General features: G+C 41.1%; 3 protein-coding genes and 1 long non-coding RNA gene across 14 annotated transcripts; 2 read left to right on the forward strand and 2 right to left on the reverse strand.

The window, feature by feature from the left end:
• Window positions 1–548: 548 nt before the first annotated feature.
• On the forward strand, window positions 549–3,845 carry LOC100650700. Of its 4 annotated transcripts, none has more exons than XM_020866259.2 (3): window positions 549–700; window positions 2,377–2,723; window positions 3,545–3,845. In XM_020866259.2, the coding sequence occupies exons 2-3, from the start codon at window positions 2,378–2,380 to the stop codon at window positions 3,637–3,639; spliced, it is 441 nt and encodes a 146-aa protein (XP_020721918.2). In that variant the 5' UTR covers window positions 549–700; window position 2,377; the 3' UTR covers window positions 3,640–3,845. The 4 variants fall into 4 exon arrangements, with proteins under 4 accessions (XP_020721918.2, XP_048267305.1, XP_048267304.1 ...); XM_048411348.1 differs by lacking the exon at window positions 549–700 and adding an exon at window positions 1,444–2,012; XM_048411347.1 differs by lacking the exon at window positions 549–700 and adding an exon at window positions 1,446–2,084.
• LOC100650338 (transcription factor CP2-like protein 1) lies at window positions 3,803–20,221 on the reverse strand. Of its 4 annotated transcripts, none has more exons than XM_012315611.3 (12): window positions 19,595–20,221; window positions 19,027–19,216; window positions 17,572–17,716; window positions 14,685–14,762; window positions 13,063–13,272; window positions 12,720–12,864; window positions 12,125–12,361; window positions 11,690–11,938; window positions 11,547–11,623; window positions 6,735–6,924; window positions 5,702–6,152; window positions 3,803–5,479 (listed from the first exon to the last, which is right to left on the reverse strand). In XM_012315611.3, the coding sequence occupies exons 1-12, from the start codon at window positions 19,730–19,732 to the stop codon at window positions 5,427–5,429; spliced, it is 2,163 nt and encodes a 720-aa protein (XP_012171001.1). In that variant the 5' UTR covers window positions 19,733–20,221; the 3' UTR covers window positions 3,803–5,426. The 4 variants fall into 4 exon arrangements, with proteins under 4 accessions (XP_012171001.1, XP_012171000.1, XP_012170998.1 ...); XM_012315610.3 differs by having other exon boundaries at window positions 12,125–12,337; window positions 19,027–19,258; XM_012315608.3 differs by having other exon boundaries at window positions 19,027–19,258.
• Window positions 18,267–20,090, forward strand: LOC110119819. Its single transcript, XR_002308313.2, has 2 exons — window positions 18,267–18,550; window positions 18,627–20,090. It is a non-coding gene; the product is annotated as an uncharacterized LOC110119819 (long non-coding RNA).
• Window positions 20,222–20,940: 719 nt separating the features above from the next.
• Window positions 20,941–27,736, reverse strand: LOC105666424 (probable inactive tRNA-specific adenosine deaminase-like protein 3). 5 transcript variants are annotated; one of them, XM_048411341.1, is made up of 3 exons: window positions 27,512–27,727; window positions 22,601–25,776; window positions 20,941–22,328 (listed from the first exon to the last, which is right to left on the reverse strand). In XM_048411341.1, the coding sequence occupies exon 2, from the start codon at window positions 25,345–25,347 to the stop codon at window positions 24,076–24,078; it is 1,272 nt and encodes a 423-aa protein (XP_048267298.1). In that variant the 5' UTR covers window positions 25,348–25,776; window positions 27,512–27,727; the 3' UTR covers window positions 20,941–22,328; window positions 22,601–24,075. The 5 variants fall into 5 exon arrangements, 4 of the variants coding, with proteins under 4 accessions (XP_048267298.1, XP_048267296.1, XP_048267297.1 ...); XM_048411339.1 differs by lacking the exon at window positions 27,512–27,727 and adding an exon at window positions 26,340–27,476 and having other exon boundaries at window positions 22,601–25,352; XM_048411340.1 differs by lacking the exon at window positions 27,512–27,727 and adding an exon at window positions 26,340–27,476 and having other exon boundaries at window positions 22,542–25,352.
• Between the last annotated feature and the right edge of the window lie 104 nt (window positions 27,737–27,840).

Below are 27,840 nucleotides of genomic sequence, written 5' to 3' on the forward strand. Positions count from 1 at the left end.
GTAATATTTGGTATAAACGTACAATAATAATAAACATAATTAATAATACAAATGAACGCACCGTAGGTATGAACAATAATAATGAATTCTTTTATAATCGTTATTATAAAAGATGGTTATTTATTTTACAAGCGGAAAGGCTTGTGATAAAATGATATATATATGATAAAACAATCGTAAGTGCATCTTACTTACAATCTGTACAGTTTTTACTTAAATCAAGCATTTTTAATAGGGATCCATTTACGAATCAACTATCTACCTCTATTAAAAAGACATTATTTTTACCGTAATAGATATAATAAATGAAATAATAAAGATTGATTCTCCGACGCTGGATTTAAAAATCGATATATGTTATTAACGTATGTATAAGTAACAGTAAATGTAATATTAATAAATATAAAATGATAAATTGATAATAGAATAAAGACAAAGAATAAAAAATTCTTTTCTAAAGAAAAAATCATAAAAAATATACCGTTAGCTGATGAATTTCTTAACCTTAAAATAACGTCAGACTGTTTCTAGGTGGCGTTAAACGGAGACCTGTTTCAGTACATATCTGTTCTTTAATTTATCGAAAATTTGTGATTTCCCGAAATGGTGGACCTTAGCAATGGTTTCGACAACCCAATCGAACATGGATTCAGCGATATCGTCTTCATAACACCTGCAATTTTAGTAATTGGTCTCGCCGGTAAGATACATTTCTAAAAAAGCGCGGTGTTCTACGCTGTAGAACTTATGGCTTTTTCAAATCATATGGTTGTTTTTACTGCCTTATTATATAAAATATATTATAGTAAAGTTACAGACAGTTACAAATTTTTCGATAAAGAGAATTCATTAAAGCCAACAAGCCGGCATCCCGTACATACATAGGTCAAACACCTACAGCTGTCGCACGTGATTCAGACTTATGAACTAGCCTAGTGTGACGCGACAAGTTACGACATAGTAGACATACAATTTCATTGATTCAGATACTTCAAACTTGCAATTGTCTTAACCCCTTAAGTGAACAATCCGATATGGCATCGACCTCGTGTGATATACGCATGTTGCTTAGCTCGTGACAGTCACGGGGTTGTATATCGGTACATGATTTTATGATATATTTGGTTTTACTATCATAAGAACATGTATACGATTGTAGTTATCTAATTCAACATAGATCTCTGAAGCTAATAAAATACAAACATTTCATTAAAAAGATTCCTATAATTGAGAAGTAAACGATCCAAAAGAGATATCAGTAAAAAACGAATATGAAATACTTACATGATTTTATTGTAAGAATTTCGTTGACGTTGAATTATGTATTCCATGCTTCAAAATATGAATACGTACATATGTTGTAACCGATACTTTGTATAATGTGTTAAAATCAAATATTCTATACGAAATTTAATCTTTTTCATTTGCTTGAAATAGAAAGTTATTATTTAGCTTTTAATTCCTTGTCTTAGAATAACTCCCTTAATCAATTAATAGAAAGGAAAGATGGACTTTTTGGAAACTGTTTGTTCAATTTTGTTAATCACATAAAGGGTTAATGCACGAATGCAGTTCATTTTCCAAGATAAAAATAATTTTCACGAGTAAATCTTGCGAAATGCATATATCATCGCATAATTATGACTTTGTATCCCCACCAACGATGCAATGTCTGATATTATTGTTAGTTCAATATAAGGAACGCAATACGTCAGCCTAAACGTGTTTTAATCTACATTGCAAGGTCATTTAGGCGAGGTTAAGTAGCATTTCGTGGCTTCACGGCTAACACGTTGGAAGTGGCCACGTTGGCCTGACGTCCATATGACTACCAATAAGATAACTAACATACAGATCCTCTTTGGATTTAACCAATCGTTGGTCATATATTTGATCATCGTTCATGTTCCCGCCAAACACGAGCGATCTTTTCAGTAAAACGATCATCTTTTTGAGGAGCGCCCGGTTCTTCGAAGATCTCCTCCATTTTTTTATATAAAACATTTCATCAAGTACGTAATCGTGGTGGCCAAGGGTGTCCTCATATTCTTATAGTTTTTCATTGAAACGAAAAGTCCTCCCAGGTACGCTAATGAATTACAGTTCGAACATTATCACTAATAACTCACTAACAATTTTTCAATATAACTGACGTGCTAATTGAATTGGAAAACAAATACAATGGTACTTGTTGCCTTTATTTCTAAATAACGATTCTAAATTTTCCGAATGGACGAGGATCTGATGATTATCGATCTTTTCTATTAATCTTCGGTGTCGTGTAAAAATATCATTATCTAATCTGCGAGGAAAACGTACACATCTTGGAATGATCATAGATATCTACCAATATAACCAAATAATGTTTCTAATTAGGATGTGGATGATACTCGCAAGTGGCCTTTTGGCTGTTGCACTAGCAAATTCGGACAATGCAGCGAGTGTTGCACCGGAAGAAGGTTCCAACGCAGCCGTACTTTCTCCGGAAGTGGGTTCTGGCTTCGAAGAAAAACTCCCAACGGCGGAGCAACTCCTGGGGATGCTCGATTCGATGACCGGCTTGACAGATGAGGAGAAGTTGAAACTCAGGGAGGATTTGTTGAAAACTATCCAAGAAAATGATGATTTTCCACAACTTGACAGCCAACCGGTGCCTGGCAATGATCTCACTATGCAAACTATGGTCCTTTTATCTTTATTGAGTGTAGTTGCTCTCATTTTTGGTAAATATTTTCTTGATTTGACCTTCTGAAACTTAGTTTTATTGGATGTGAAAGTTAGACAATTTTTTTTCAATTATCGATGGTAGGGTGTTATATATTGGTTATTGTTTTCCTTTTCTTCTGACTACTTTCAACAGACTGGCGTTGATTCGGTAAATATTTTTGTTTTATCAGCTGCATTGCATAACAAAAGCCGCTAAGTCGTCATTTCTGCATCGTGTACGGCTACGGCTCAGTTCGATGTGCTACCTGTTATCTAATCGACCACTTAACCACTGCCCGCGAACAATTATTTGATCAATCGTGTCCTCACCTGTTAACAGAATTAGCGGTTTATCGGCTAGGTTCTCGTAGTTAGAAAAAAATTCTGTGACTTTTGCTTTAACGGTGTACGGAATATGGATAAAGTTTTGGATTCTTTGCGAGAGAAGGGTATATTGACCGACAATATACAGGACAAATTTTCAAATCTCCTCCCGGACCATGCCAAGGAAAAGTTGTCCAGCATATTTCAGCGATATCAAGATTTGGACAGTGAAGGAAAGCAACAATTTATGGATGAAGTAGTCGAAATGTTTAGAAACAAATTGCAAAGTAGTTCGAGCTTATATTCACTGTATTATACATTGTTTTATTCTCAGCCGTACGCTATTTTTATTTTCGCTGTGCTATTTATAACTTTCATTCTTGGTATGTCGTTTTTATAAACCGTTTAGTATTTATAGAGAATCGTATAAACGAGATTGACATGTTTTAAATAGGACTCGTTCTATTTTATATTTGATAATGTTATCGTTTTATCTGTACTTTTATGATTTTAGTGTTCTTTGTCTACAAATTGTTCAAGTGCTTGTCGGAGAGGGAGTCGAAGCGGGAGGAGAAAAAGAAGAATAAACAGATGAAGAAAAAAAAGTAACGCGAACGAGGTTAATGGGGGCGTTGCATTATGGAATGCGGCGAAAGAAATATGAATGTGCAACGTATACATTGTTCTGCGGAACCATTTATCGCATTTTATGTACAATGAAAGACAATGTACATTTCACGACATACTCTATTTTGTTAAATAAAAGAATATATTTATGAATAAAAACTGAAACCCATTTATTAGGGGACAATATATTTTGGCAACAAAGGATATTTATTGTGCCGTTTTGTGACATACATCATATTCGCCGAAATTTCTATCGAAATATGTATATAGCATGCATCCGAATAATACACTTCCATTTATTACAGTGGAAGTTCAAGTTCCTATCCTTGTAATTTCATTTCGCACATTATCTAAATTGAAATATACAAAGATAGTTTTGCCCCATTTGCTAACACGATTCTAACAATTGTTACGCGACTCATTAGAGTGATGTAAACGACACGCGTTTTGTATTGAGCACTGAGATGCATTACTGGTTCAATTCACATATTGAAGGTACATTCGATTGTACATAAAATATAGAAAAACGATGTTAATAGCCATATCGTAAATATTGACATCCATTCAGGAATTCGTATCTATCATTAATTCTGGAATTGATTCTTTGCAAGATTCCTAACTTACGATTTAACATTTGGTAGTAAATTATAATACTTGGTATGTTGTCCATGATTTACGAAGATGTTTAGGGAAAAATTGATCTTCCTCTAATTTGTACTGCGATATAGTGTGAACATGATTTTCCGTGGCAAAGCAATCATTATTACTCTTAATAGTCAAACTCTAATTAAATAAATCCTAACACTTTGCTACGAACAAAAAAGAAAAAATAAGGCACTTATATCTTTTCTAAAGACATTCTTTTAATATCGAAGAATAGAAACTTTGGTTTGGTTCTCTATTCTTGTTCCTTTGCCTTGGCAAAGTAGTTCCGTTAGGAGTGATGCGTTCTACGTCCTCTTAGGCATCGTGGCTATTCGATATCGTAATAATTAATGACAATAAAAAAATATTACGCTTTGTGTACATAGAGATCATATTCATCGGCGACATTGTTCATTAACGTTTTAGGTAAAATGTGTAAATTCGAAATAACAATTCATTCGACGCTGATGAATAGTCATAACAATAACAATATTCGCATACTAAATTTGCATGTCGTGGCACAAGAATTGAGTAATTGCAGTAACCACCGCCACTTGCGTCTTTCCTAAATAAATTTTCAAACTAAGTAATTTACTTAAATTCTAAAAAGAGAAAAGAATTATCTGAGACACCTGTATATTACTTTTATAATAATTAAAATTTTCCTGTAAAGTAATACATATAAAATATATAATTTGACACATATATGTATATTTTGTAATGCTGAAAACTTGTTTATCGCTAGAAGCAACAACTGCTTCTGAAATATAGTTACAGCGGAATCTTCTAGTGAGTATTGCATGTAGAGTTTGGTTATATCTCCTCGTCTATCTGTTAGCAAGTTCCTATTTGTTCTTTTCTATCTACTTGCACAAAATAGCCGCCAAAGATAAAAATTAATTAACGATTAATCAATTCATCACCTTCTATATTTACCAATAAATAAGCGAAAAATATTCCTTCATAAAATCCATCGTCATAATTTAAACCGAAAGAAGTACGCTGTTTTTAAGCCCTACTAAGTAGTAAATTTCTTATCGAATCACAGACACATTTGGCAAATTTAGAACATACGAGAGATCTACTGAGTAATTTTGTAATTAATTTATTATTGGTTGTATCCTTTAGGAACGCGATGAAGGCTTTAGAAGCAGCTTGTAGCGTTCGCTCGTGTTATCTGCAACACAAAAATTATCTATTAACACAATGTTAAATTATTTTTTTTATCGACTAGATTAGACTAGAAATTGAAGGGGGCATTGTAAATTATTTCCTAATAATCTTTCCTACATTCGAATATGAAACTTATTCCTTTCTTTCTACCCTAATAAATACAATTTAAATATCGGAGTTGTCTCTTTCAATTTCGAAGTCATCCTTCCCTTCTTCCCATCCTTACCTTTGATAGTTTCAACGAAGTACATGCTTTCGTCCTTCATGTTTGCTACCAATTCATCGGTAACTATTACATGGATACCTTGGGGGCCAAGAAAGAGTACAGAATGTAGTCGATCGTGGGGCAAACTTAAGGTGTTCAGTAGCTTGTTTATCAAGGCACTGCTGGTCAGACTGTCCAAGTAAGCAACTCTCCAAAGCGAACCGTTGTCTTCCAACGAGAAATAGAGGGTAAGTTTTGGGGTTGGCGCTTTCGAGTGCAGTGCATTGAACAATCGAATCCCATCAGCCAGGCCACAAATTTGGATTAAGTCGTCTCTAGAGAGTCGCAAGATATCCGAAGCAGAGAAGCTCGCGAACGTGGACTCGAATGCATTGAAACGACTAGCACGGAGCCACGTGGTTGTCTGTGCCGCGTTTGCGTCTGGTGACAATTGAGCCAAACACGACGGTGCCTATATAATCAGACAAATTGTATTTTTACGAGTTCCAGTTTACCGTAATATTTAAACTGAATGTTGTTTTTGTTCTTCTAAGCGGACTCCTCTAAGTAACGCGAGACAAAATTTACTAATTTACGTTCTCAATGGACCGAGACCCTAATCGTTTGCACTCGGAATGCATTTTAACATTTCTATCTATCAACTGAGTAACAAAAATCCAAAAAGGTTTACAATTATTTTATTTATGTTTACCGAGAAGGAAACTGTAATTTTCGAATCACGCAGCATACTCTAACGATAAACTTTCTTCTTGAAAAAAATCTTTCACGAACTTTTATTGAAAAAATCAAGATAACCACCGAGTATGTAAGACCATGTCATTGTCGTATCATTTACACGTTTGATGTTTCATTTCTTATGTCCGTGTTTATCTATAGCATTTACATGAATTGATCACGCGAATACAAAGTTCGTCTATCGTCTCATACACGATATAAAAAAAATCGTATCCACGTAACTGACGTAACTGATTCCCAGTGCAAAAGCTTAAGATTTCCATTGATATTGTTTCCAGCTGATTTTGCGTAAACTAACTTCAGCTTCGATACAGGACTGGTCTGGCAAAATTGCCGCAGGCGATGGTAGAGCCGGTGCTGTTCCCACATTTTCCTTTACAGCATCAGAGGCAGGAACTAGAGGTACGATACCCGGATTGGAAACCGAAAGTGCCAAAGGCGCTACCACCGGAGATGTATTGCCACTTATAGAGCGGGTTTGAGGTGATCTGCAAAAATAACAGTTATCTCTTTTAATTCGATGAAATATTATTTCTTCGATTCCTACGTTTATTTTAATCGAGCGTAAAATCCGAACAGATATCCTCGGTTTAAATACTCGAGTATTTTTGCATTGATCAAGGCAACTGGTGTCAAAGTAGACGCTATGGAAGATTGCTGTCCGCGTAGAACGTGAATTAACGACATTAAGCACAATGAAAGCAAACACGGTAATAATTGACACTGCAACCTATCGCTACAGTATGAATATTAAGTCATTCGGCTGTGCCAGTGTTCGAAGAAGTACATCTATTATTCTTAATGAGCGTTTTCTTCTAAACGCGCTAAAGTATAAATAATGTAACTTAATTCCCGACCTTAAGATCATCTAATTTATTGACGAGTTACATAAGCACGCGAGAATAATGGCCAGAACCACGCGAACCAACGAAATTTCTTCGTCCGTTTTTCTCAACGCTAATATTCTTGTAGTCGTGTAACGACGTCCTTACATGGCGCGTCTTTTCAAGCGAAAAATCAGCCTGGAAATCCCCTTCCCGTCGATTCTTTTGTTGTTCCTGCCTTTTCTTATCGTCAGGCTGACTAATCCGCCGCGCATGAGATTACCTCTTCTCGTTCTGGATTCCGAAATAGAATGAATAAACTTAGCCACAACTTCCACTTGCAGAGGACCACCGCTGACCGTTACTTCATGCTCCAGGAGGTAAGCCGAGGCATTTCCGCGAAATTTCTCCGTCGATCTGATTGCCCAACAACTCTTCAACTTCCAACTGGGACAGCTCTTTGTCATTTCGACTACTTGCTTTTTCGATTCTATCAACGTTCCCAAAAAGAATTTCCTTCAAGCATATATTCTCGTGAAAAGATTCGCGATTCCCTTGAGAGATTTCTTTCGACTTTTCATTCGCTCTTTCATGAATATATGCAATCTGAATACGCGAACGCTCGACCAATTTCCGATTCTTTCTTCGCCCATTCGTATAAATTTCAATGTTAATCGATCGCTTCCTGCTGGTTCAGCCTCGAACAGCGTTCGTCCTTTGGCAAATACATTTTTATTATCGTCGTCGTCGTCGTCTGTTGCCTCGATTTCTCGAGAACGGTTTACAGTTACGTCAGTCCCTCGGTTATCGATAAGATTTGTTTGAAACGTAGGCAGCTTTAAGCCTTATTCGCAACTGAGATCCGATTGATCGTTCGAAAGTCTCGATTGGAGAAGGCTGAGGTCGGATACGATCGGTAGGAATCTGATCGCTATTGGTACGCGACTCTACTGCGAACCGGATATCTCTAGTTTCGATGTTGCTCGCGGTCACGCAAAATTTCAAAAAAATAATTCGATCCTCTCTCTCGATGACAACCGTGTACTCCTATTGTCTCTCCTTCTTTCTCTGTTTCATCTCTCGAAGGTTCCAGCGACCCCTACTATACCTCCTCTTTTTCTTTCCCGAGCTAGGCAAGTCGCGAATAATTCCAGAAACTACCAACTAAATCGACAGCCACCTGCGTTCGTTCTGATCGAAATGCGTGGTCGACTACGTGACAGGCAACTTCTCGAAGACTTCTCTCGTTCACCAATCAACCGGCAAATCGTTCGGCCGCATCTTTAAGCGATTGTTCCTATTCCTATTCGATCCTTCCTGTTGCTTGTCCACTGTTCTAGAAATCAAATTGCCAAGCTATATCCTCTCTATACGACAAATGACTTCTAATCGCCAGGGTAAGCGAAAATTCTGCTTCTTATTTTTCCTCGATTGCGTTACGTGATCGAACGAGATTTAACCAAGTTGCTCGTTCGTTGATTTTTTAAAACGGCCTTCTAACGTTTATCGTGAGTGAACATCCGATTTGCTGTTATCGATATCTTTGGTCTTCGTGCCCGCGATGAGACGAGCTGTATCGAAGATACAAGATTCCGCGTTAACGCGGATTCAAAAGGAAGTTTCACGTGGAAACGTAGGTGTATGTCAGTTCAAGGCTGAATCGAACCGCCCTGGCATCAGCTTTTCGGCGGCCAGGCTGCTCGTCATCTAAGGAAGTGATCCTGGCGTGACAGGAGCACCTGACTGGCCAGGATCTCACGCACAACCACGCTCTGATCGTCGACGCGTAACGATTCGAGATCGAGGATACTCGACGCGCGAGACGATTCCGGACGATTAGCTGGAAAACGAAATTCTACACCGGACGAGGGCATTCCAACGGCGTGTAGCGGCTTCACTCTCGATTCGATGCTCGATCAATAATATTTCGCCAATCTGGAGTGTTCTTTGCTCGTTGTTGCGCTATGGTTACGTAGGAAAATTGCCGAATCACAATGTGTGACGCATGCGAGCCACGGACTTCCTCTTTAAGCAGAAATTATCGTCGTCGCAATCCCTCGGACATCACACGTCCGCTTCCGATCGCGTCTGTCCTCCTTATTCCCTTTAGTTTCCCTCTTCGACGTTCGTTTTACTACGCGTCGATATCAGTTCTCGATCGACGTGATTCAGTTCGCGATCGATGCTCACGATCTCCGCCAGGAAGCGTGGACAGCTCTCTGTTCCGGGATTCGTGTACAATTTATTTTTAAATTCACGGTCGATGCAGTAATCCGTGTGGTATCTTGCCGGTGCTTTATTCGTCGAAGGACGTAGACCCGTGCGCCGGAACGAACGGAAAACCAAGATCTCACCGGTTGTTAAATTATTTCACAAGGTAGAAATCGTAGCACTTATTCCCGTGCATGGTGCACTCGACCTCTGGCCGAGGATTACCGCTACGACACTGACCAGTCCACGCGAGATTGAATACTCTCTGGACGTTGAACGTGTATCACGCTTCCGTTGCCGAGTTTCGTTCCCCTTTCGTGCTTAAAGAGAAAACCTCCGATCACGTCCGCTTCTGCCAACCAGCGAGTAAAAATGGTCCGCAGAAACGAGCGATAACGAGTGTGTATCGATTACTCGCGGGGATAATCGCGACCAGCGATCGCCTCGCAGTAGGATCAGCCAGCTATAGTACGTCACAGTGGAACGTAGCAAATCACACGAAAAGATAGTCACCGATCACCGTTTTATTTATAAACAAGCGTTCTCAGCGGTAGATCATGTCTGCGATTCTCACTGGGTTCCGTTTTTGTCGATTATCTTCTCTTCCACCAACAACGTGTCCCGTTCCCGGCGTAGTATCGCGATGTACGCAAAAAAAAAAGTAAAAAGAAGGTGGGAGAGAACGACGGAATAAGCAGAGGAACGAGCGGCTCACGAGCGGTATATCGCGAAAAGACCAAACGATTCCGACGAAAGAGGCTGATGGATAAACGGAGAACCGAAGCGGCTGCGCGGCGATGCGTGTATCGTGTAGCGTTCTGAATTTATTTGTCGTCGAGGTTGTCTCTCTCTATTACTCGGAGCATCGTTGTCGGCTCTACCAGATGCCGGCTTGTGCCAGTTCGAGCCAGTTTCGCGACTCCTGTGCTGGCACCTCCTCTTCCACCACCTTATCCCAAGCCTCCTATCGTCCATTGCCATTACCATCGCCACGCTTTCAGCCACCACTTTGCGAACTACTTCTACCTCCTCCACCTCCGATTCATCATCAATCCCCCTACCTTCGATCCCACGCTCGTTCCAAGAGAAATGGCAACGCAGCGCCGCATTTCTGCATTGCAAGCAAACCAGCTGCATCATGCAACGTGGCTGTGCATCGCTCTTTCTCTCGAGAGGATCGTTCTACTCGCGATTTTCTTCCTCGATCGTCTCTTACGTACGCGACCTTTATGGATTTTTCTGTCGTTTCTGGCTTTCCCGACTCGAATGTCAAGAACAGCCATGAAACACCTGACCCTTTCGCTTCCGCTCAATAACATGAACGACACGATATTCTTTGCCTTTCGCTTATCACGATAGCTATTAATAGAGCGACGATCAAGGAAAAATGGCAATCGTACGACGGAATTCCTCGATACTCGTATTTACGTTTAATCATCGTTATCATAAAAAGTAGTGACATTGAGAGCGCGTGGACTTTGATGCATTGCAAAGTTAATTATCGAACGTCGTTCGCATAAAAAATACTTGCGATTTTTTACTTCATTTTTAGGAAAGAACGACAGTACTAATAAGATCGTGTCACGCTTTGTTTAGTTTCGACAGAGTAGGTCGGTCGATGCAAATTGTTGTTTAATTAGGCGAAATAACAGAAACTCGTAATATCCAGAACGAGCCGGTTAATTTACATGGCAACATACATTCACCGACACGTTGTGTAATCATATTTTACAACGATATTAAATAAACGTGTAACCCGGAAAAAGCTAAGCAGCAACAGGTGCATGTTACATGTTCGAAAGGGAAAAAAGACGATGATATGATTTGTTGTATCGGTATAAATTGGTAGTCTCTTATGTAAAGATCAAGGAGAAAAAATGTCTATCAACAAACATCGATCCTGACATACAGTAGTGACAGACGCTACAGGTCAAACAAAATAAAAAGAAAATCAAACATGGCGGTTCACACTTGTTCAAGCGTATCTACGAAACAAGTTGTATAGAAAGCCATCGTGATTACGTCGCATATCACAGGAGGAATGAAATGAAAACAAGATTAATGTTTGCACTTACACTGCCTCTGTTGACGCATAGGGGCTGCCTCCATTTTGTGTGACCAAATTGGATGGCGATAACGAGTCTAGGGGAATCTGTAATCAAACACCATCCAACCTGGTTTATTCTTTGGCAGAAAGAAGCATGAAATGACGACTTACGTCGGACAGAACCGTGCAGTCGTAGCTTGGCTGGTACTTGTCCTGCTCGTGTGCCGGCCGTCGCAGTATCTTGTCCCGATCTTGCTTATGTTTGCGATCAGCACCTTTCAACTTGAAGACCTTTACCTGGCAAGATGCAGCGTGCAAACGAGGGCCTCCCGGTAGTCGCGTTTCCACTTGAATCCGAAATGGCACGCCTTTTTCCCCACCATGTTTCTTGGGCGTGAATTCAGTGCTAATGCAGTTCACCTAAGGTGCAACAATCGAATACCATTTTAGTTTCAGGGTTGATTTCACGCACCCTTAAAAATTTGGCGAACCGCAAAAGGGTCGTCATTTGATCGAAAGAGCAACGTTTTGAAACAAAGGAGAATAGATAATTATCTGTAATTGCGGGTGATCTTCTTTTTTTATTTGCAAATCCCTTTCCTGCACCTTTATATAAACGCCGACTTCCTTGGTGGGGTCCCACATAAATTCCACGCTATTATTGGACGGGGACGGTTGACAAACGTCTACCATCCCATAACTAAGAGGAACATCGACCTCGAGCAATCTTTCACCGGGCCTTGCGCGTTGCCATGCGAGCATCTGTTCCCGTTCAGTGTACTGAAGTCTCCTCTCGTGGAAGCAAATGCGTATTGTCGACTGAAACAAAAACGTTGGATGTCCCTTCAGAGACGTTGTAGCACCGTTTGGGTGACTCACATCTTTCGAACGTCCAGGACCTTTATGAGCTCATTTGGGTTGTTACGCGTGAAGAACAAGGAAGATGTATTAATAATTCGTCAATGATATATCGGTGATACGATGATGATAATAATGATAATAACTGCTAAATTTTGTCTTCATATTACATGATTCCTGTTGTCAACGACAGACAAGAAATAATCGCAACCATCATACTGCAACCAGTATGAGCTCGTTTGATTTCGTTTTGAGAAACAAATACGTTTTTTAAGATGTTGCTACCCAAACATAGACGATCTCCTGATCTATTCTAGGGAACACGTAATGAGTGACCAAGTACCTTCAAAATCTTCCCGCGATACGCCGACAGATCGCCCAATTTCTTCAATTTGATCTCGTACGATTGACCCTGATTCAGGTAGGTGAGCGTCTCTTCGTTGACTTTCGTCGCAATGCTCGTGGCAGCCGCAAGCACGTATTGGAAACTACAAGAAACGTTACTCTCCTGTTAGTCAATAAAATTCTTAACTCTTACTATATAATCGCGTGACTTTCGTATCCGCGCTAGCACGAAAACCATACTACATTTCGTATGTTTTATTTTGCAAGGATTTTAACTTTGAATGTTTGGCTACACTGTACATTATATTGTTCGAAAGTCGCAGTAAAAACCAACCACGTACCGGCAGTCCTCGTTGAGTTCGTTTCCTTGTTGAGAGGATGAAACGTGGTTTCCCGAGGACGATGTTGGAGGATACTCCTCGTTCGAGGAGTAAAGCAACTGATGAAGACTAGCTGCTGTCTGCCCATTATTGTTACTGTCAGCCTCGACAGAGCCGTTCGAGTTGTTCGCTGGTGCCGAATTAATTGTTCTCTGTGACACGTGGTTTAAACTGAAGCAAACATTGAACGAGAAAAGAACATCAATCCTATGTGCATTCCTATAACGTTCGTTACGTTCACACGGAGGCCTGTAAGGTTGTGCGTATATGTACTTCTAATAGCAATTGTCGTGCTTCTCCGAGATTAACGCGATTCGCGATTAATTTCATACAGACTGCACTCACTATAAATTAAAGAACACCGACGGCGAGAGCGTTAAATCCGACGGTGTTTTCATTGCTGTTGAAACTAGTTTCAGGAGGAAACCGATTGTATCATACGAAATGAAATTACACTCAATTCGCGGTCGTCACGAACAGTTTTCACTAGTTCGTCGAAATACTTTACTGCTATTAGTCTCGGTGTGGGTTGTGCGTAACGCCGAGTTCCTAATTAGGGGCAATTTCTACGCAGACAATTCATCCATTACTCGCGCAGCTTTCGCAATAATACGCTCTTATAGTTTCCATTTCTTTCTTTCTTAACCCTTCTAACGAATGTGTATCTACGTTCGTCCAAGCGTCGTTGTCTCTCTTCTAAAAAGTTTGCTCGTTTAAACAACTCCTATGATACATCGCAGCGCGCGTCGATGATATTTAGTACGATGCACGAGTCAGAATCTCCAGCGGTGGACCAAGTCCCGGTTAAAAATAAATACTGCTTGAATCGTCGGAACATCCAAAAATACATCCAAAAAAAAATCAACGTTCTTTGGTCCGTTGTTTGTAACGAGTAAGGAATCTAGAACAAAATCTAGAAAAGTGTCCGATAAGTTCCACGAATCGCGCTAACTTGCAAGTTTAATCTTGCTGAAAAACATTCGAGGGATCACATTGCGCGCGTATATGTATCGTTTTGCCGTGAAGATAAACGCGAAATTGATTCCGTGAGATCGTACGGACGCAGGCACTTAAAGGAATCACGTTTCTCGCACGATAGTGTCGGACGAACTGGCACGGGACACCGACGGGGTAACGCGTCGAGAAAACGCTCGAGAAATCTCGTAAGAGTAAAGGTCTGACCTGCGTGCCATTTGTCCGATAGTTGTGCGAAGAAACGTGACGATAGGCCTCCTATCAGTCTCGAGACTCTGCGGGGGAGTCTCGCGGCAAATTCCGCTGTTGGTTTTGTTTTCTTCCTTTCAGGTCGCCGCCCTTGTACCGTTTCCACCGTTTCTAATCAACGTACTGATCGAACGCCACTGACGTTTCCAACGACCGACTTATCGCGAGACGATCGTCGGATCACGCGTCAATAGGCGGAGGAAAAGGTAACTGGAAAAGGGAAGAAATATTCGCCGCGATAGACGAAGGATGCGGTTACGAAATGAACGTGAATGTGCTCAGACGAGGTGATAATGCCTCCTGTGTAACGCACGAACAAAAACGCTCAGCGGATTTTGCACCGTGCTAAGGCAACTTACTTGGAATTTTGCTGATTTTCCGGTGATGGTGCTTCTTGCTTGAACACCGTCAACGATGGTAACGCGAGCAGGGCTTCGCTGCAAACAAATTTCAAACGATTATACGCCTGTTCCTTCTTTCTTTTTCACGCGTATTCACTGACTACGATTTGAATCTCCATTCGACGGTTTCTCGTTGATAACGATTAAAATTAACATAAAATTAACATTGGTTGATCTGTAACGGTATTGCGAATTACATAATCGCCTATTACTGAGCATAAAGTGCGGTAGTCTCCGAGGTGGATAAATGCAAGTGGAATCTAATTTCTTCGAAAATTTTCTATGTTTCACGCAAGTTTGTTTTCCTTAATTGACTGGACCTCTGCTAGTCACGCTTGGTTTTTGCGACGTTCGCTACTACAGAATGCCGTTAAAATCGATTTAAATTTACGATTGGAGGATGTGTCCGATAATAACCAACAGATTCCGGTTTTCGCTATCGACGCTTATTGATTACGAATTCGTGACGCAAGCAGCTAAGAAACGGTCATGAGTATGTGTTTTTATTCGCTAATATCAAATCAGTTATAAAATAATGATCCATTTTTTTTTATAAAGACAGGCGATTTGTATTGCCTGATCTTTCGTCGAGTCGTCATCGACTATTAAACTTCGCCGATTAACTTCAACCTTTTGTAAGTTATGATCGTGAAAACAGAAACACTCGCATCTGTATATACGAAGATATCCGGGTACCTCTTGGCAATTTACTTACAGATAAAAGGTTCATCGTCAGACAAGATCCAGCGCAAACTGGAAAGAGTTACCGCGGCTTATATAAACGACATTTTATGAGAGTAAAGGAAAAAAGGATTTTAGATATTCTCATATATAGGATTTTCTCGCGTTCGTGTTGTCGTCTAATCGAGCAATCGTAAAATCAGCAATGGGTCAACAGTTGTCGAGCGTTACACCACATAAACAAAATGGTTGTAATTGTAAAATGTAAAGATGCGTCTCTGCGATGTACCTTAATTATTAAGGCGGACAAATTGGCGAAATAATAGTTTGAGAACCGCCGTGATAAGAATCACTATATGATAAGAGTCAGTAAGGTCAACCAAAACCGGAACGTACCGGTTCGCGAATAAAGCGACATTAATATCAACCACAGTGTAGTATCGCGATAAAGTAGCACCGAAAATACAAATTAGTCGAACAAATTTAGTGTAATTAATAAAACAAATTTGACATTACTGATCTCACATAATACTTTAATTCATTTAATACACTTTAATTTACTAATATATTATAGATGCTATAAACAAGGCCACAACAAGGTTCTTATCGTTTTTGTTGACGAATAAAAAGGCGGTAGAATAATGAGACTTAACTGATTGTAAGAAACAACAAAGAAGTCGTCCTTAAGCCGCAGAGCAAACAGAACCACGAGTAATAAATGAATAAAAAATGTTTTATTTAATAATCTTACTTTAATCACTCACCTACTTTTCAAATATTGATGCATGTTTCCAGTTCCCGGAACTCGAGCTCAATTTCTTTCCTTTCTATATATTCAACGATTCCACAAACACCATTTAGTTCCTTTATCTACACTCAATTTATTTTCTCTTAAACATTTCTTAACTATGTTAAAGAGTTACTTTTCTTTTTGGCATAGATCTTATATAAACCGTAAACCATGTTCACGGTCACTTATACTTTTACACTATATCCTAGATAGAAAAACAATTAAAAAATGCTGGCTCTGCGCTCGTGATCGATTCCACGGATCAGTCCTATTTAGACTTACAGCAGAAGATAACCGTTTTCTACAAGTTTTCATTCATGATTTTCTGAAATATCGTCTAGATGTTTTATGACGACAACGAGGCATGTACCACGTGTAAAGCAGGTCCGTCAGCTGATTCTTAACAATCGTCCGGGCTGTTTCTCGCACAAACGTTGTGCGCTTAATGTGTATTATCTAACATCGGAAAGTTCCAAATGGTTGAATCATTCGTTCGTCCACTACTTCCCGTTATTACATTCTATCTTTCACGCAGATTGTACGGATGTTCGGTTCCTCGAGTATCCTACTGTCATTTGAAACTTGTTGAACCTGGATGAACTAACATGTGACTAGTCATCTATAATTTATTAACGACCTGGTCGAAAAATGTACGAAGAAAATTATCTAGGACTCGTTGCAAAACGTGTTTCTAATTGCGTTCAGTGAAATAAGTAGCGAATTAAAAACGGCGAATAGGTTCGTCCGAGTGCAAATGGAGAAAGTTGTTGTACGAAGAAAATTCTTCAATCGATTTCACTTGACGTGACACGAAAGTTTTGACAGGTTGCTACAATTGGTTTCGGGACGGAAACGCACGTGTCTGTACGCGCCGACACTCGCAAAGCGTCTAAACGTCTGCGGCCGGTGTGATTTCCCAGCGTACGGCTGTTCAAGCCTCGAAACACCGACAACTGTGTCTGGTTTTAACCGGATTTCTGACTCCACGTTCTAGTTCCCACTACCGACTACGTTTTAATCGAGATTCGATCCATTCCTGTAACGTGCACTGCACACAGGTTCTCCACGGAAACCTACTTTATCGGCTTTGAACCTCCTCGCTCATATAGCAACAAATTCTTCGTGATCGACCATCGGTCGAACTTTAATAAAGATCCAAGTAACTTCTGCTTTTTTCAACTAAAAAGATAGAGTTCTACATGGTGGATAACTATACAGAAAAATCGTCGAACCGTTTGCTACTGTAGAACTAATTTGAAAGAGACGACGACGCTTTATCCCACTCCTTCTTTGTTACTCACCTCCGTTTCATCGAAGTTCGCTCTTATCACTCTGACCTCTTGCGATAAAACCGACGAAGAAAATTCTATTTACCTCATGTTGTAGGAGGCGACGGCTGTCGCGAGGTCGGATGCCGCAAGTGCCGACAGAGATCCGTCGAAATCGGCGGCAAGATGTTCTGCCAGCTCTTCCACTTGGGTCGACCATCCTTGTCCAGAACCATTGTTCCCAACAGATCCTGGAAATACGAATTACAAATATGAAATAAACGAATATACGATATTCAGGCAAAACAGACGAAAACAAGCCTGTATTTTATCGTTGCAAGACCAATGTTCCTCTCTAAATGCAACATCATATTTTCCCTAATTTTATCACACCTATGTATAGCGTACAACCTTGTGCATTAGCGTAATTGATGTAAAACTGATGATGCATGGCGCCAATCCTAGACTTGGTCTCCTGGAGGGCCATGACTGCGTTTCGTCGCCGACTCTTGGAACTTATGGCAGGATATCGTCGACTATGCAATAATGGCAACCTGGCGCTGTCGACTTCACACCACTTCATTCTATCTTTCTACGAGGGGATAAACCGTAGCTAGCACACTTGTAGCAACACCACCGAAATAAAAACGATGCGCATGTACCTTCGCGTAGTTTCTCTCGGATGGAGAACTAGTATCAGCTTCTCCTCTTTCTTTCCTCGGACTTAATCTGCGATACACTGTGTACTCTGGAGTTATCACAGTTTCTGTGACCACGTGGTCGAAAAGGCGTCGAATAAACGCGGAACGACACTTTTAGTGAATCAGTTTCGAGACGTTCTCCGGAGCAGTATCTGCTCCGATATATAACCACGAACTTGGACGTTTCGCTACAAGAAAACGAGGATCCTTCGTGGACACAAATTGAACGAAGACGTAGTACGTTCGGTTTCGGAACTTAACTAGGGCCGTTACGAAGCGATGTTGGTAATTCGGCAGCTTCTAATGACAGAATCTTGTTTGGTGAAGCGCAACGTTATACGACAATTTTTGCATAGTAACTGGAATCCTTCTAAACCACGGATCGTTGGTGTTCTCTTTAAGTACATAGACTTTATAATTGTACTTGGTGGCGGATAATTTAAAGCATCTAACACCGTAGATACGTGACTGAATTGAGCGGGATAAGAACTTAGAATCGCCAGTGCCTACGACTGTGTATCCGAGGTCCTCGACACGACCTTTCGAATGATATGTCTATATTGAGAACTGTATGATAGCAATGACGCTGGTGCATTCAAAGACTCGAACGAACACCAAAAAATAGAGGAACAACTTGGAAAATCTATGGAACGAATTTTTTTTCTACGTATATTCATCTTCGAGACACAAGTACACAGGGAAATTTATTTATCTCGCCACTTGCTGAACAATTTTCTAATCAGTCTCAGTAGATCGCTCGGTGAACTTTAACCTATTGTGCGTTCTTAAATGCTAATCGATAAGTTTCATAGTTCCTATACAATCTACTATTACTGAATACTTGATATACATGTACTAACCATCTCTCCTAGCATGTTTCTTCTCGAGTTCCGTAATTTGTGGCAACGGCTCCCCGGCTCGACGTTTCAGGCTGCTCTGCTGGCAATTGGGGGAATTGTCGGAAGACGGGCTGAGATGTTGGGGTGACTCGCTGCTCGAACGTATTTGGACACTGTCCTCCGGGGAATCCTTCGGTGAGTTGTATTTATCCTGCCATAAAGAATTTTGTGGACTGTGATATCCCATTGACGCCTATAAAACGTTTGATCATCGTCAGTTCACGGGATGAATCGCGCGGAGCTTCACGGGTTTCGCTCGAAGAGCCACGACGACGTGACCGAGACGCGATTCACAAACTGCTAGTTGCGCGAATAGAATCGGCTCTATCGCGTGTTCAACGAGAGCGCGATGAACGAAAACGAAGAAGAAAAATTGGCTGATATGGTTAACGCGCGTGCTGGAAATACGGAGGACGTTTTTGCCCTCTCGCGAACTTAATGAGAACGAGCGTCGTGAAGCGTCGCGTTCAACTTCGAGTACCAACGAGATGATACCATTGTCCGAAGGAAGGAACATTGTGAAACTTACATGCTGAGTGGCGATGGGGTCGCACCTGTTCTGACGAACTGGGGACAGCTGTTCGTACGGAGGCGACGGTGTATTGGGAAACCATATCGTCCCGTTCAAAGCATCTGCACCGCCGTCCATGATGAATTCCAGCTCCATCCAACGACCCTAAATCTCGAAACACTCCTACCAGGGTTTGTTTCTCAGGGTAACACTACCTTTATCGATTGTTTTCTTTCTAATCACGATTCTATTCGCCCTTACTGTTCGAGTGCTCAGAGATTCTTTGGAGAACGCTTTGGTCGCCTATTATTCGAAGAGAAGACTATAAGTCCGAGTTTAGTTAGAACATGAACGATCATCCACGCTGAAATTTTTTGGGATCAACAAGGACTCGGGCACCTCTGTCGCTCGACTTTTCTAAGCGCTAACGTACATTTTGCGGCTGATAGGTTTCCCAGTTTTTGTTCTTTCGTCGGTTCGTTTCCCTCGTTCCACTTGATCTTTCGGATTCTTTCGTTTCACCAAAACGTCCTCCTTTTTTCTGCGTCCTCCGCGTATTTTCCTTCCAGATCGACAATGATCTCGGAAGTGCACGGTGCATCACTCGACCACCGTCAATGAAGGGCCGAACTTCCTCGAGATAGAGCTATCCTTAGAACATTACGAAGAAGCTGTTGTACAATTTCTTGATGCCAGTTGTCTCGCGTTGCCGGTGCGTTTCCAAGAGTGCGCAACCCCGCGACTTGAGGGACAGAAACCGCGAAAAGACGACGAACGCGTCCTCGAATACCATCGCCACACCTTGGCTGCAACGCATCTTGTTATTATTTTCCTTGAGAATTTTAAAGTCTCGCGAAAAGACAGTCTGCTAGCTACTCTCTTTCTCTTCCTCTCGTTCAACGTATCCTCGGTTCTTCGATATGGAAAAGTTCTACGAATTGCAAGCTGTACGTTCGACCGACACTTTCTATATAGTTCGATAAAATAGAACGTAAATCAGAAGTTGCTTTCCTGGCAGAAATTTCGTTTTGTTTTATCTTCAATAAGAATTCGTTTCGTTTTGATACGTTAAAAACGATCGTCGCTCTTAGCGAGTGTCACTGGACACGTAAAATATATTTCGGTTTGCTTTCTAACGACTATGGCTCACACCACTTGATAGTGTCTCGATAATCGAAGGCCTTCGCCTATCACGTCGTCACCACATTTTCAGGATCCTTCGTTCCATGATGCCGACGGAAAGATAAACTTGATCCGGAAGAAAAAGACGAGGCTTCGTGGCTTAAGACCAAATCGAATGTGTTTCGTTTCTCGACGTTTCTCAAAGTCCTTTCCACTGGACCAAGGACGATTTTTTCCAACAATTCACCCCGCAATGTCTTCTTCCTTGGATACTAAGAACACGAATCTTCCGTACGGATTAACTCCTCTTTCTTTCTTCCGAATGTTTCGCCTCGCTATCTCTTGAAGATAAATGCTAACGATCAAGATCTTTCGAAGAGTAAAAGCCAGTAAATTTGAGCCATTCAACTGGCGGAAGACTTCGGATATCGTTCGAGATACGTTTATCGCGCGTTATCAAAATTCAAAACTATACTCGTCTGGCTTCCTTGTCTTTCTTTTCGAAAATATCGATGTCTGATTTCCACTGATAATATCGACGATAAACGAATCTTATTTTGAAATCGAGTGCGATGCAGGCCAAATGCCTCGATCTCCTGATACAATTGCCGCTGTCGTATTCTTCTGCTTGATTATCTTTATGAGGCTCGGTGCTACCCGTTGACCGACTTAAACCGACTGAAACAAACTGAACGCGCGAATGTCTCTCGGATCTCTACCCTTGCGAACGTCAACGGACAGCAAATTGCGCGACACTGACGACGTTAAAAGTTTTGAAGCGAATGCTCCAGCGATGTCTTCTGTCTAAGAACGATCTGGGTATCTGATCCAATCGCGACCGCCGGTATTAAAAGGCTGACCAATAGTGTCTACGCTGGAGGGTCGACCCGACCGTCAATTGGAACCACTCAGTGCTGATGAGCAAAATGTGACTTGGTTTACCTCGTAAAATCGTCCCGTATTTGGTCACGTAGCGAATTCGAATTTCGATTAATACCTGACCTATTCTGCTTTTTCTATCTGACGAGCGAATATCGTCCAACTTTTCTGTAATCGAATAATCCCGGGCCAAGCTTTCTCCACCGGTGACTCTCGAGTTCCGCTGCTATTTCAGATGACGATGACGACGTTTACATCGGTTTGACGAGCAGTTGCGTCGTAAAAGATGACTGTTTGCCACGTGGATTAATTATTTCACGAGATGTTATCTCTGTCTTTAGACGAAGTGTGTTTTCGTTTCGAAAATGAGATCGTAGGAACGCAAAGGGAGTTCCTTTCTCTGTCTCTCTCTCTTTTTTTTCCCTTAAATCAATCACAGGTTGATTGAGCGACGAGAGGATGTCGATACGCTTCTGGGTAACGTTATCGAAGCCACGTGCCAGCCGGTGCAACGAAGGACGTGGAACAACTGTTAATCGTTACTAGAGCTTCTTGTAGCTACGCGAAAATGTGTTTGCACAGAGATTGCGGAGAATTAGACGAAGATGATTTATCAGAGTGTTTCCTTTACGTCGAACGAGCTTCCAGATTGATCTGTGACAGCAATCCTTAAACTTTCAGGTTGTTCAGAGTGCCGCTAAGCTTCGTCCCAGAAAATCGACGAGATAAACTAATATCGTAGAAGTAGAACCTGAAACAACAAAATCAATATACGTCCACGGAACAGGTGTTGGCCGAGTCGTCTAGGGAACTTTCCATAAATGTCGACTCTGTACACGATCGAATACGCTGAACACACAAGATCGGTATATTCCAATCATTAAAAAAAAAAGAAAAAAAAGAAAAAAAAAAGAAAAAAAAAGAAAAAGAAAGGAAAGTCACTTTTATCGAAAGATATACTAACAGTGTCTCGTTTATCGCTATTTAGCTTAATTCTGATTTACACGACGAAATCTTGCCCACCGATAGCTTTTCGTGGAAAGCACAGCAGCCAAGTTACGTTGAAGCGCCACTCATCCTGCTCGTCGACTGACAAACGAATCGTCATGTTTCCTAATTTTCTGTACCATCATTTTCTCCTAAGCGTCTTCCACGTTGTTCTCCGCATCTTTGCACGTACATCCGTTCAGCAAAGCTGGCCAGCTCAACGGGGTTAGACGTCTGAAGTTTCGCTGATTGAAGTTAATCCGCGAGGTCATTGTTATACGCGCTACTCGGTTCCACACAAATTAAACGGTGCGTGTCTTGTGCAGGAAAGCTCCGCAGAACTACGAGTATCGTCGTATCAACGACACTAGCACGTCAAGCCCGAGTGATCCGCACGACTGCGGCAAGGAACTCTCTGAGGAACTTATTATGACGACGTTTCGACCGATCCTACGAGATCAACGACCACCGACGGTGAATTACTTCGCGACCTTGTCTCTTGCTACCGTGAAGCGTATTTCGCTCCTTCAACGAACAAGATTGTTCGTTCGTCAGGCAAACTATTCGCTCTATATGAAATAATAGACTTGCGTCGACGACGGAATTATTTTCAACGTCTTTCTAGGATCACTTATGCAAGCGATCAAGGGAATGCGCATACCGTGGTAATTTATCTTAATAATTTCGATTTGATGTTTAAAATAGTTCCCTGAAGCTATGGACAATTTATTTCTTTTTTTTTTTTTTTTTCCAAACATGACGTAATGCGCTAAACAGAATCGTCTTAATCGATGAACATGTATCGTGTTTTTTTCGAGGTAAATATTCTTGTTTCTAGGTAATTGCCACTTATAAATACTAAATTTATCGATCGTACGATCTGTAAAAGCTGAACATAAGAGATGTTAAAAAATCATCAACGTTGTTTCTATATTCTTCGGCTGGAAATCATCGAGATATTTAATCAGGTTTAATTCGAGCGACGCGAATGTATTGGAAAAAAAGAACGACTTTTACGATTGTTCGGTTAGGAACGTGTGATTGTATAACAGACGTAAGTATTAACTCGTCGAATAGACGAAGAAGTCTAGTATCAACCACGAGTAGAGACCTCTGTTCCTGCAAATTATACTAAGACACCAAGGTCATACATATATCTGCCTCATAATGGACGAACGCACGTCCGAACCACGTGTAACATCTTCTGCGTCGTCTGCTTTTGATTGAAATTATAAACCGGTTGGTACATTGATATCACTGCATCACGACTCTACTAACTTACTACGAGGCAGTGCCAAGGATAGAGATCTTTCGCCAACGTCATTGCCAAAGGTTACAAAAATCATGATCGTACATGGTGGATCGTATCGAAACACGTGCAGGATTTCCTTCAATGTTTTTAATTCTTCAAACGTACAAAATGTCTGTAACAGAGCGACAATGTTAGATGGTTCCGCGAATCATAGCTTGCTAGAAAATAGCCATTAATCATTACGAATACGCCGTGTGAGTCAATTCATATTTCTGTGCTCGATTTCTTGCAACGCTTGTCGACATTCTTGTTCCAGAACGCCACTCCAAACTTGATATCGATGATTCAATCCTGGTACAGCATGCAAGACCGTCTTGGATCCTAACACGCCTGTATTTCTATTTGGGACACCGTAGAATATTCTTAAAACCCTAGAGTGCAAGAGTGCCATAGCGCAAAGAGGACACGGCTCCCTTAACAAGAAGGTCCAGTATCCTGTACATAAATAAGGACCACATTTTTTCGTGTCTGCCGCTTCAGTCTGTTCGATTGTCCTAGAATCCATCGTTTTCGTTGAACCGTTATTCCTGCGTCCTCGTCGAATTTCAGTAGATTGCAAACATTCTTCCTTTGGAAGGCTAATTTTCGATAGCGTTTCTGGATAGCAAAGTGGAGCTTCTTCGATATATTTCCTCTTGATTCTCATTTCCTTGGTCATTTTACTTTCTGCGTCTCTGTCGGCGGGAGATTCAGACGTTTCCGAATCATCGGTACCCTTCTGTTCCAATCTTTCCACGAATTTCCAAGCTCCTCCACCTTGAAGTTTGGCAACGAGATCTACGGCCAACATAGCTGCGTGCCACATTGGATGCCGATCGATTTTCGAGGCTGCGACCGCAAGGATTCTTCCATCCACTGGGTCAACGATCATCGCGCTGCCGTTACAATTCGAGTCGCCGACAGCTTCTAATCTGGCTGCCTCTACCACAACGTTCATGTACCTCTCTATAAGGACCAATTGATGTTCCGTGAAAACCGATCCATCGACCAGTTGTTCGATGTTAGGATCTGGATGAAAGTTCAAAGGCCAAATGCTCGAGGCCCGCGCAGCTTGTGCTTTCGTTTTGGCTGCTCTCGCTGGCACCTTCGCTGTACGAAAGTCGTCTTCCAATAAGGATAAGTTAAATCCTCTTTCCGTTAATATCATTTTCAGTTTGTCTTGAGTCAAAGTGAATTCTTCCTTGGATTCCTCGGAGTCTTTCGTTTCCGCTAATAATTTTCTAGAATCTACTGGCGCCAACAGCAACTTGTTTGAGGAGCAACGTTTCAGATGATGGAAACCTGGCAGAACGGAAGAGATACTCTTAATCGCGATCGAGATGTCCTCTTTCCTTTTAAGTAAACCCACGTAGACAAGCTCAAGAGGTAGATCAGCAATGAAGTCGTGGTTTAAAATCGGTCTCGCTATCCAACTTCTTGTCGTCGTTTCCATTTCGCTGCCCTTGGCGCATTTGGGCGAAGAGATCGCCATTTCTCCTGAAAAGACGGTGCTTTCACTTTTCGTCGGTTCATCTTCATCGATGTTTTTTCGAATTCTCTATCTTCGGTGTTCTTTTTTTCGATAGATCGTCTGTTTCGTGTGTTTCAAGTTTTATTCGACTACTTATTCTTTTATTCTATGATTAGACGTAGCAACGCGTCCGCATAATAACGCCTGGTAAAAGAAGCGGAAGAAGGTCTACAACGTCTCGTGGGAGAATGATAGTTTGTGGCGGTGCACTTGGTACGGCTCACAGGAGGAGAAGCGATTTTAAATTGCTGTCAAGTTGGGCCACGGTCGGATCGATTGTCGGAGTTAGACGCAATTGTGCGACGTCGATCCGCGAACAGAAGGAATAAGGTCTTTGTTGCCACGCCATCCCGATCCTGCGACGATCGCTTGCCAGTTTAAACGTGAAACCTGCGGATGGAACGGTAACGAGAGACCGTCGTGAAATCGTACGATAGTTGCCTGATTTTCGTGGACATGTCCAATGACTGCTGGCACGAATCGTCAGTTTGGGCCATCGAACGACCAACAAATTATTTGGAATATCCATGAATTTGCCACGGGGGTTGGACAATGATATAAAACTATGAGAGAGGTTGACAAAAAAGAGAAGGACAAGTGGGGAATATGTTTGAAGAGTACAGGCGAAGAACACGATAAGTCATATTTTCCATCCTTTATAAGAAAGCAGCTCTGAAATCCAATCTCATGCTATCAAAATTATTTTCCTATTCGGCTTCGAGGCTACACATATGTTTTCCTATCCTGTTCGTAATATTAAATATGCAGCAGTGATAAAATACCAAAGATATTAAAATTCTTAACACCTTTGATTTTTAATAAAAAGTTTATAATTAGTTTATAATTAATAAATTATTCTACCAGTTATCTTTAAATAGTTTCCACCATTGGACCTAGCAGATTCTTTTCAATCATAGGATGAAATTAAAATAAAAAAATGAACAAGAACGTACTTATCAAGTTTTTTCCTGTGATCTTCATTTGTTAACGCCTTGGATCGTATCGTTTTATCAGGCGGACAAGATATCGTGTAAAATAGGTCTCGAGACGAGACAGTACTCGATGAAAGACTCACTGAAAATGCAATCTCTTTTGTCCGAACAAAGTTTAAATCACATCGATGGGAACTCTTAATTGATACGACATAAATATATGTTTATGGTCGGTAATCGGTAAACGAGTTCAATCAGTATCGAAAACGTGATTCGACAATGCTACTTGGGAAGTCACATCTTAAAGCGTATTAACCGACCAGCGGGAGGAAAATATGCCATGGTCGGATGTTCTGTGAATGGATAAATGAGTGGACAGGACAGATTAAATTATAAAACGTTCATAGCGTAATAGCGTGTCGCGAATACGAGGTTATTGTTAAAGATGATCATTAGACGACTGATAATTTTATTATGCATCTCGGTGAAAGAACGCGACGTACGACTGAGCTTTATTGAAACACGTTGAAAGAAAAATATACACATAGGAATATGTAATTTATAGCCAGACGTTGTGTAAGAATTTCATTTAATTCGTTATCTCGATAGTCTCCTTCCACAGAAAATATTTTGAACGAATGTATAGAAGGCGAGAGAAATCGAAAAATATTCAAAGTATAGACGATTTGGAGATCGTGTTCGTGGTGTGCGTTGTATTCGTCGGCGACAGAAATAAGTTAAATTTCGCGCTTCGTTACGTCAACAAAGATGGTGGTGGCACATTCGCGCAAAGCGTGTTCCTTATATAACGTAAAAGGAACAACAAGCAAGCTCGAGTGACGCAGCACACGTAAACGTAAACTCGCTAGGCGAATGCACTGGACGAATGAGACGGCCACTTAATTAATGCGAACTTGTAAAGCAACTTATGGTCGATTTAAACGTCGCGATTTCGTTCGGTCGGGGAGGTCTATTTTTTAATGGGTTCTGTTCACGTGCCAATATGTCTTCCCTGGCCTTGAATCGAGACATGACACGCGTGCTCCGCATCTTTCGCGCTTGTCAAACAAAACAAATCGACTTGATCGAGAAAGATGAGACGTATTACCAAAAGAGCGACACGATCATGATAAACGATCACACGCGTACATTATTTACACGACCAACACTGAAAAACGATGAAAATCTCTTACCTGCTGCTGTGAGAGTACACGTTCCAACGACTGCTTTCGGCCTGGTTCTTTCCAGGAACGATAAACCGGTAAATCTCTGTTAGCCACACCTTGCACACCTCTCGATGCTTTACACTCAGACAACGACACACAAATAGCACAGAACGCACGTGAAGATATCCGCGGAGATCGACGTTTACAGCAGCGCGACGTATACCTTTCGTGATTACGAGTTATCGGCGCTACCGACGCACCCTCTGTCGACCATTCGTGTAAGCTGCCGACTGGAGGAAGGGAAGCACGACCACACCACGTTCCGTATTTTCTTTCTTCTTTTTTTCACATTTTCC

The sequence above is a fragment of the Bombus terrestris genome, chromosome 13, assembly GCF_910591885.1.
Source record: "Bombus terrestris chromosome 13, iyBomTerr1.2, whole genome shotgun sequence".
Lineage (NCBI taxonomy): Eukaryota > Metazoa > Arthropoda > Insecta > Hymenoptera > Apidae > Bombus > Bombus terrestris.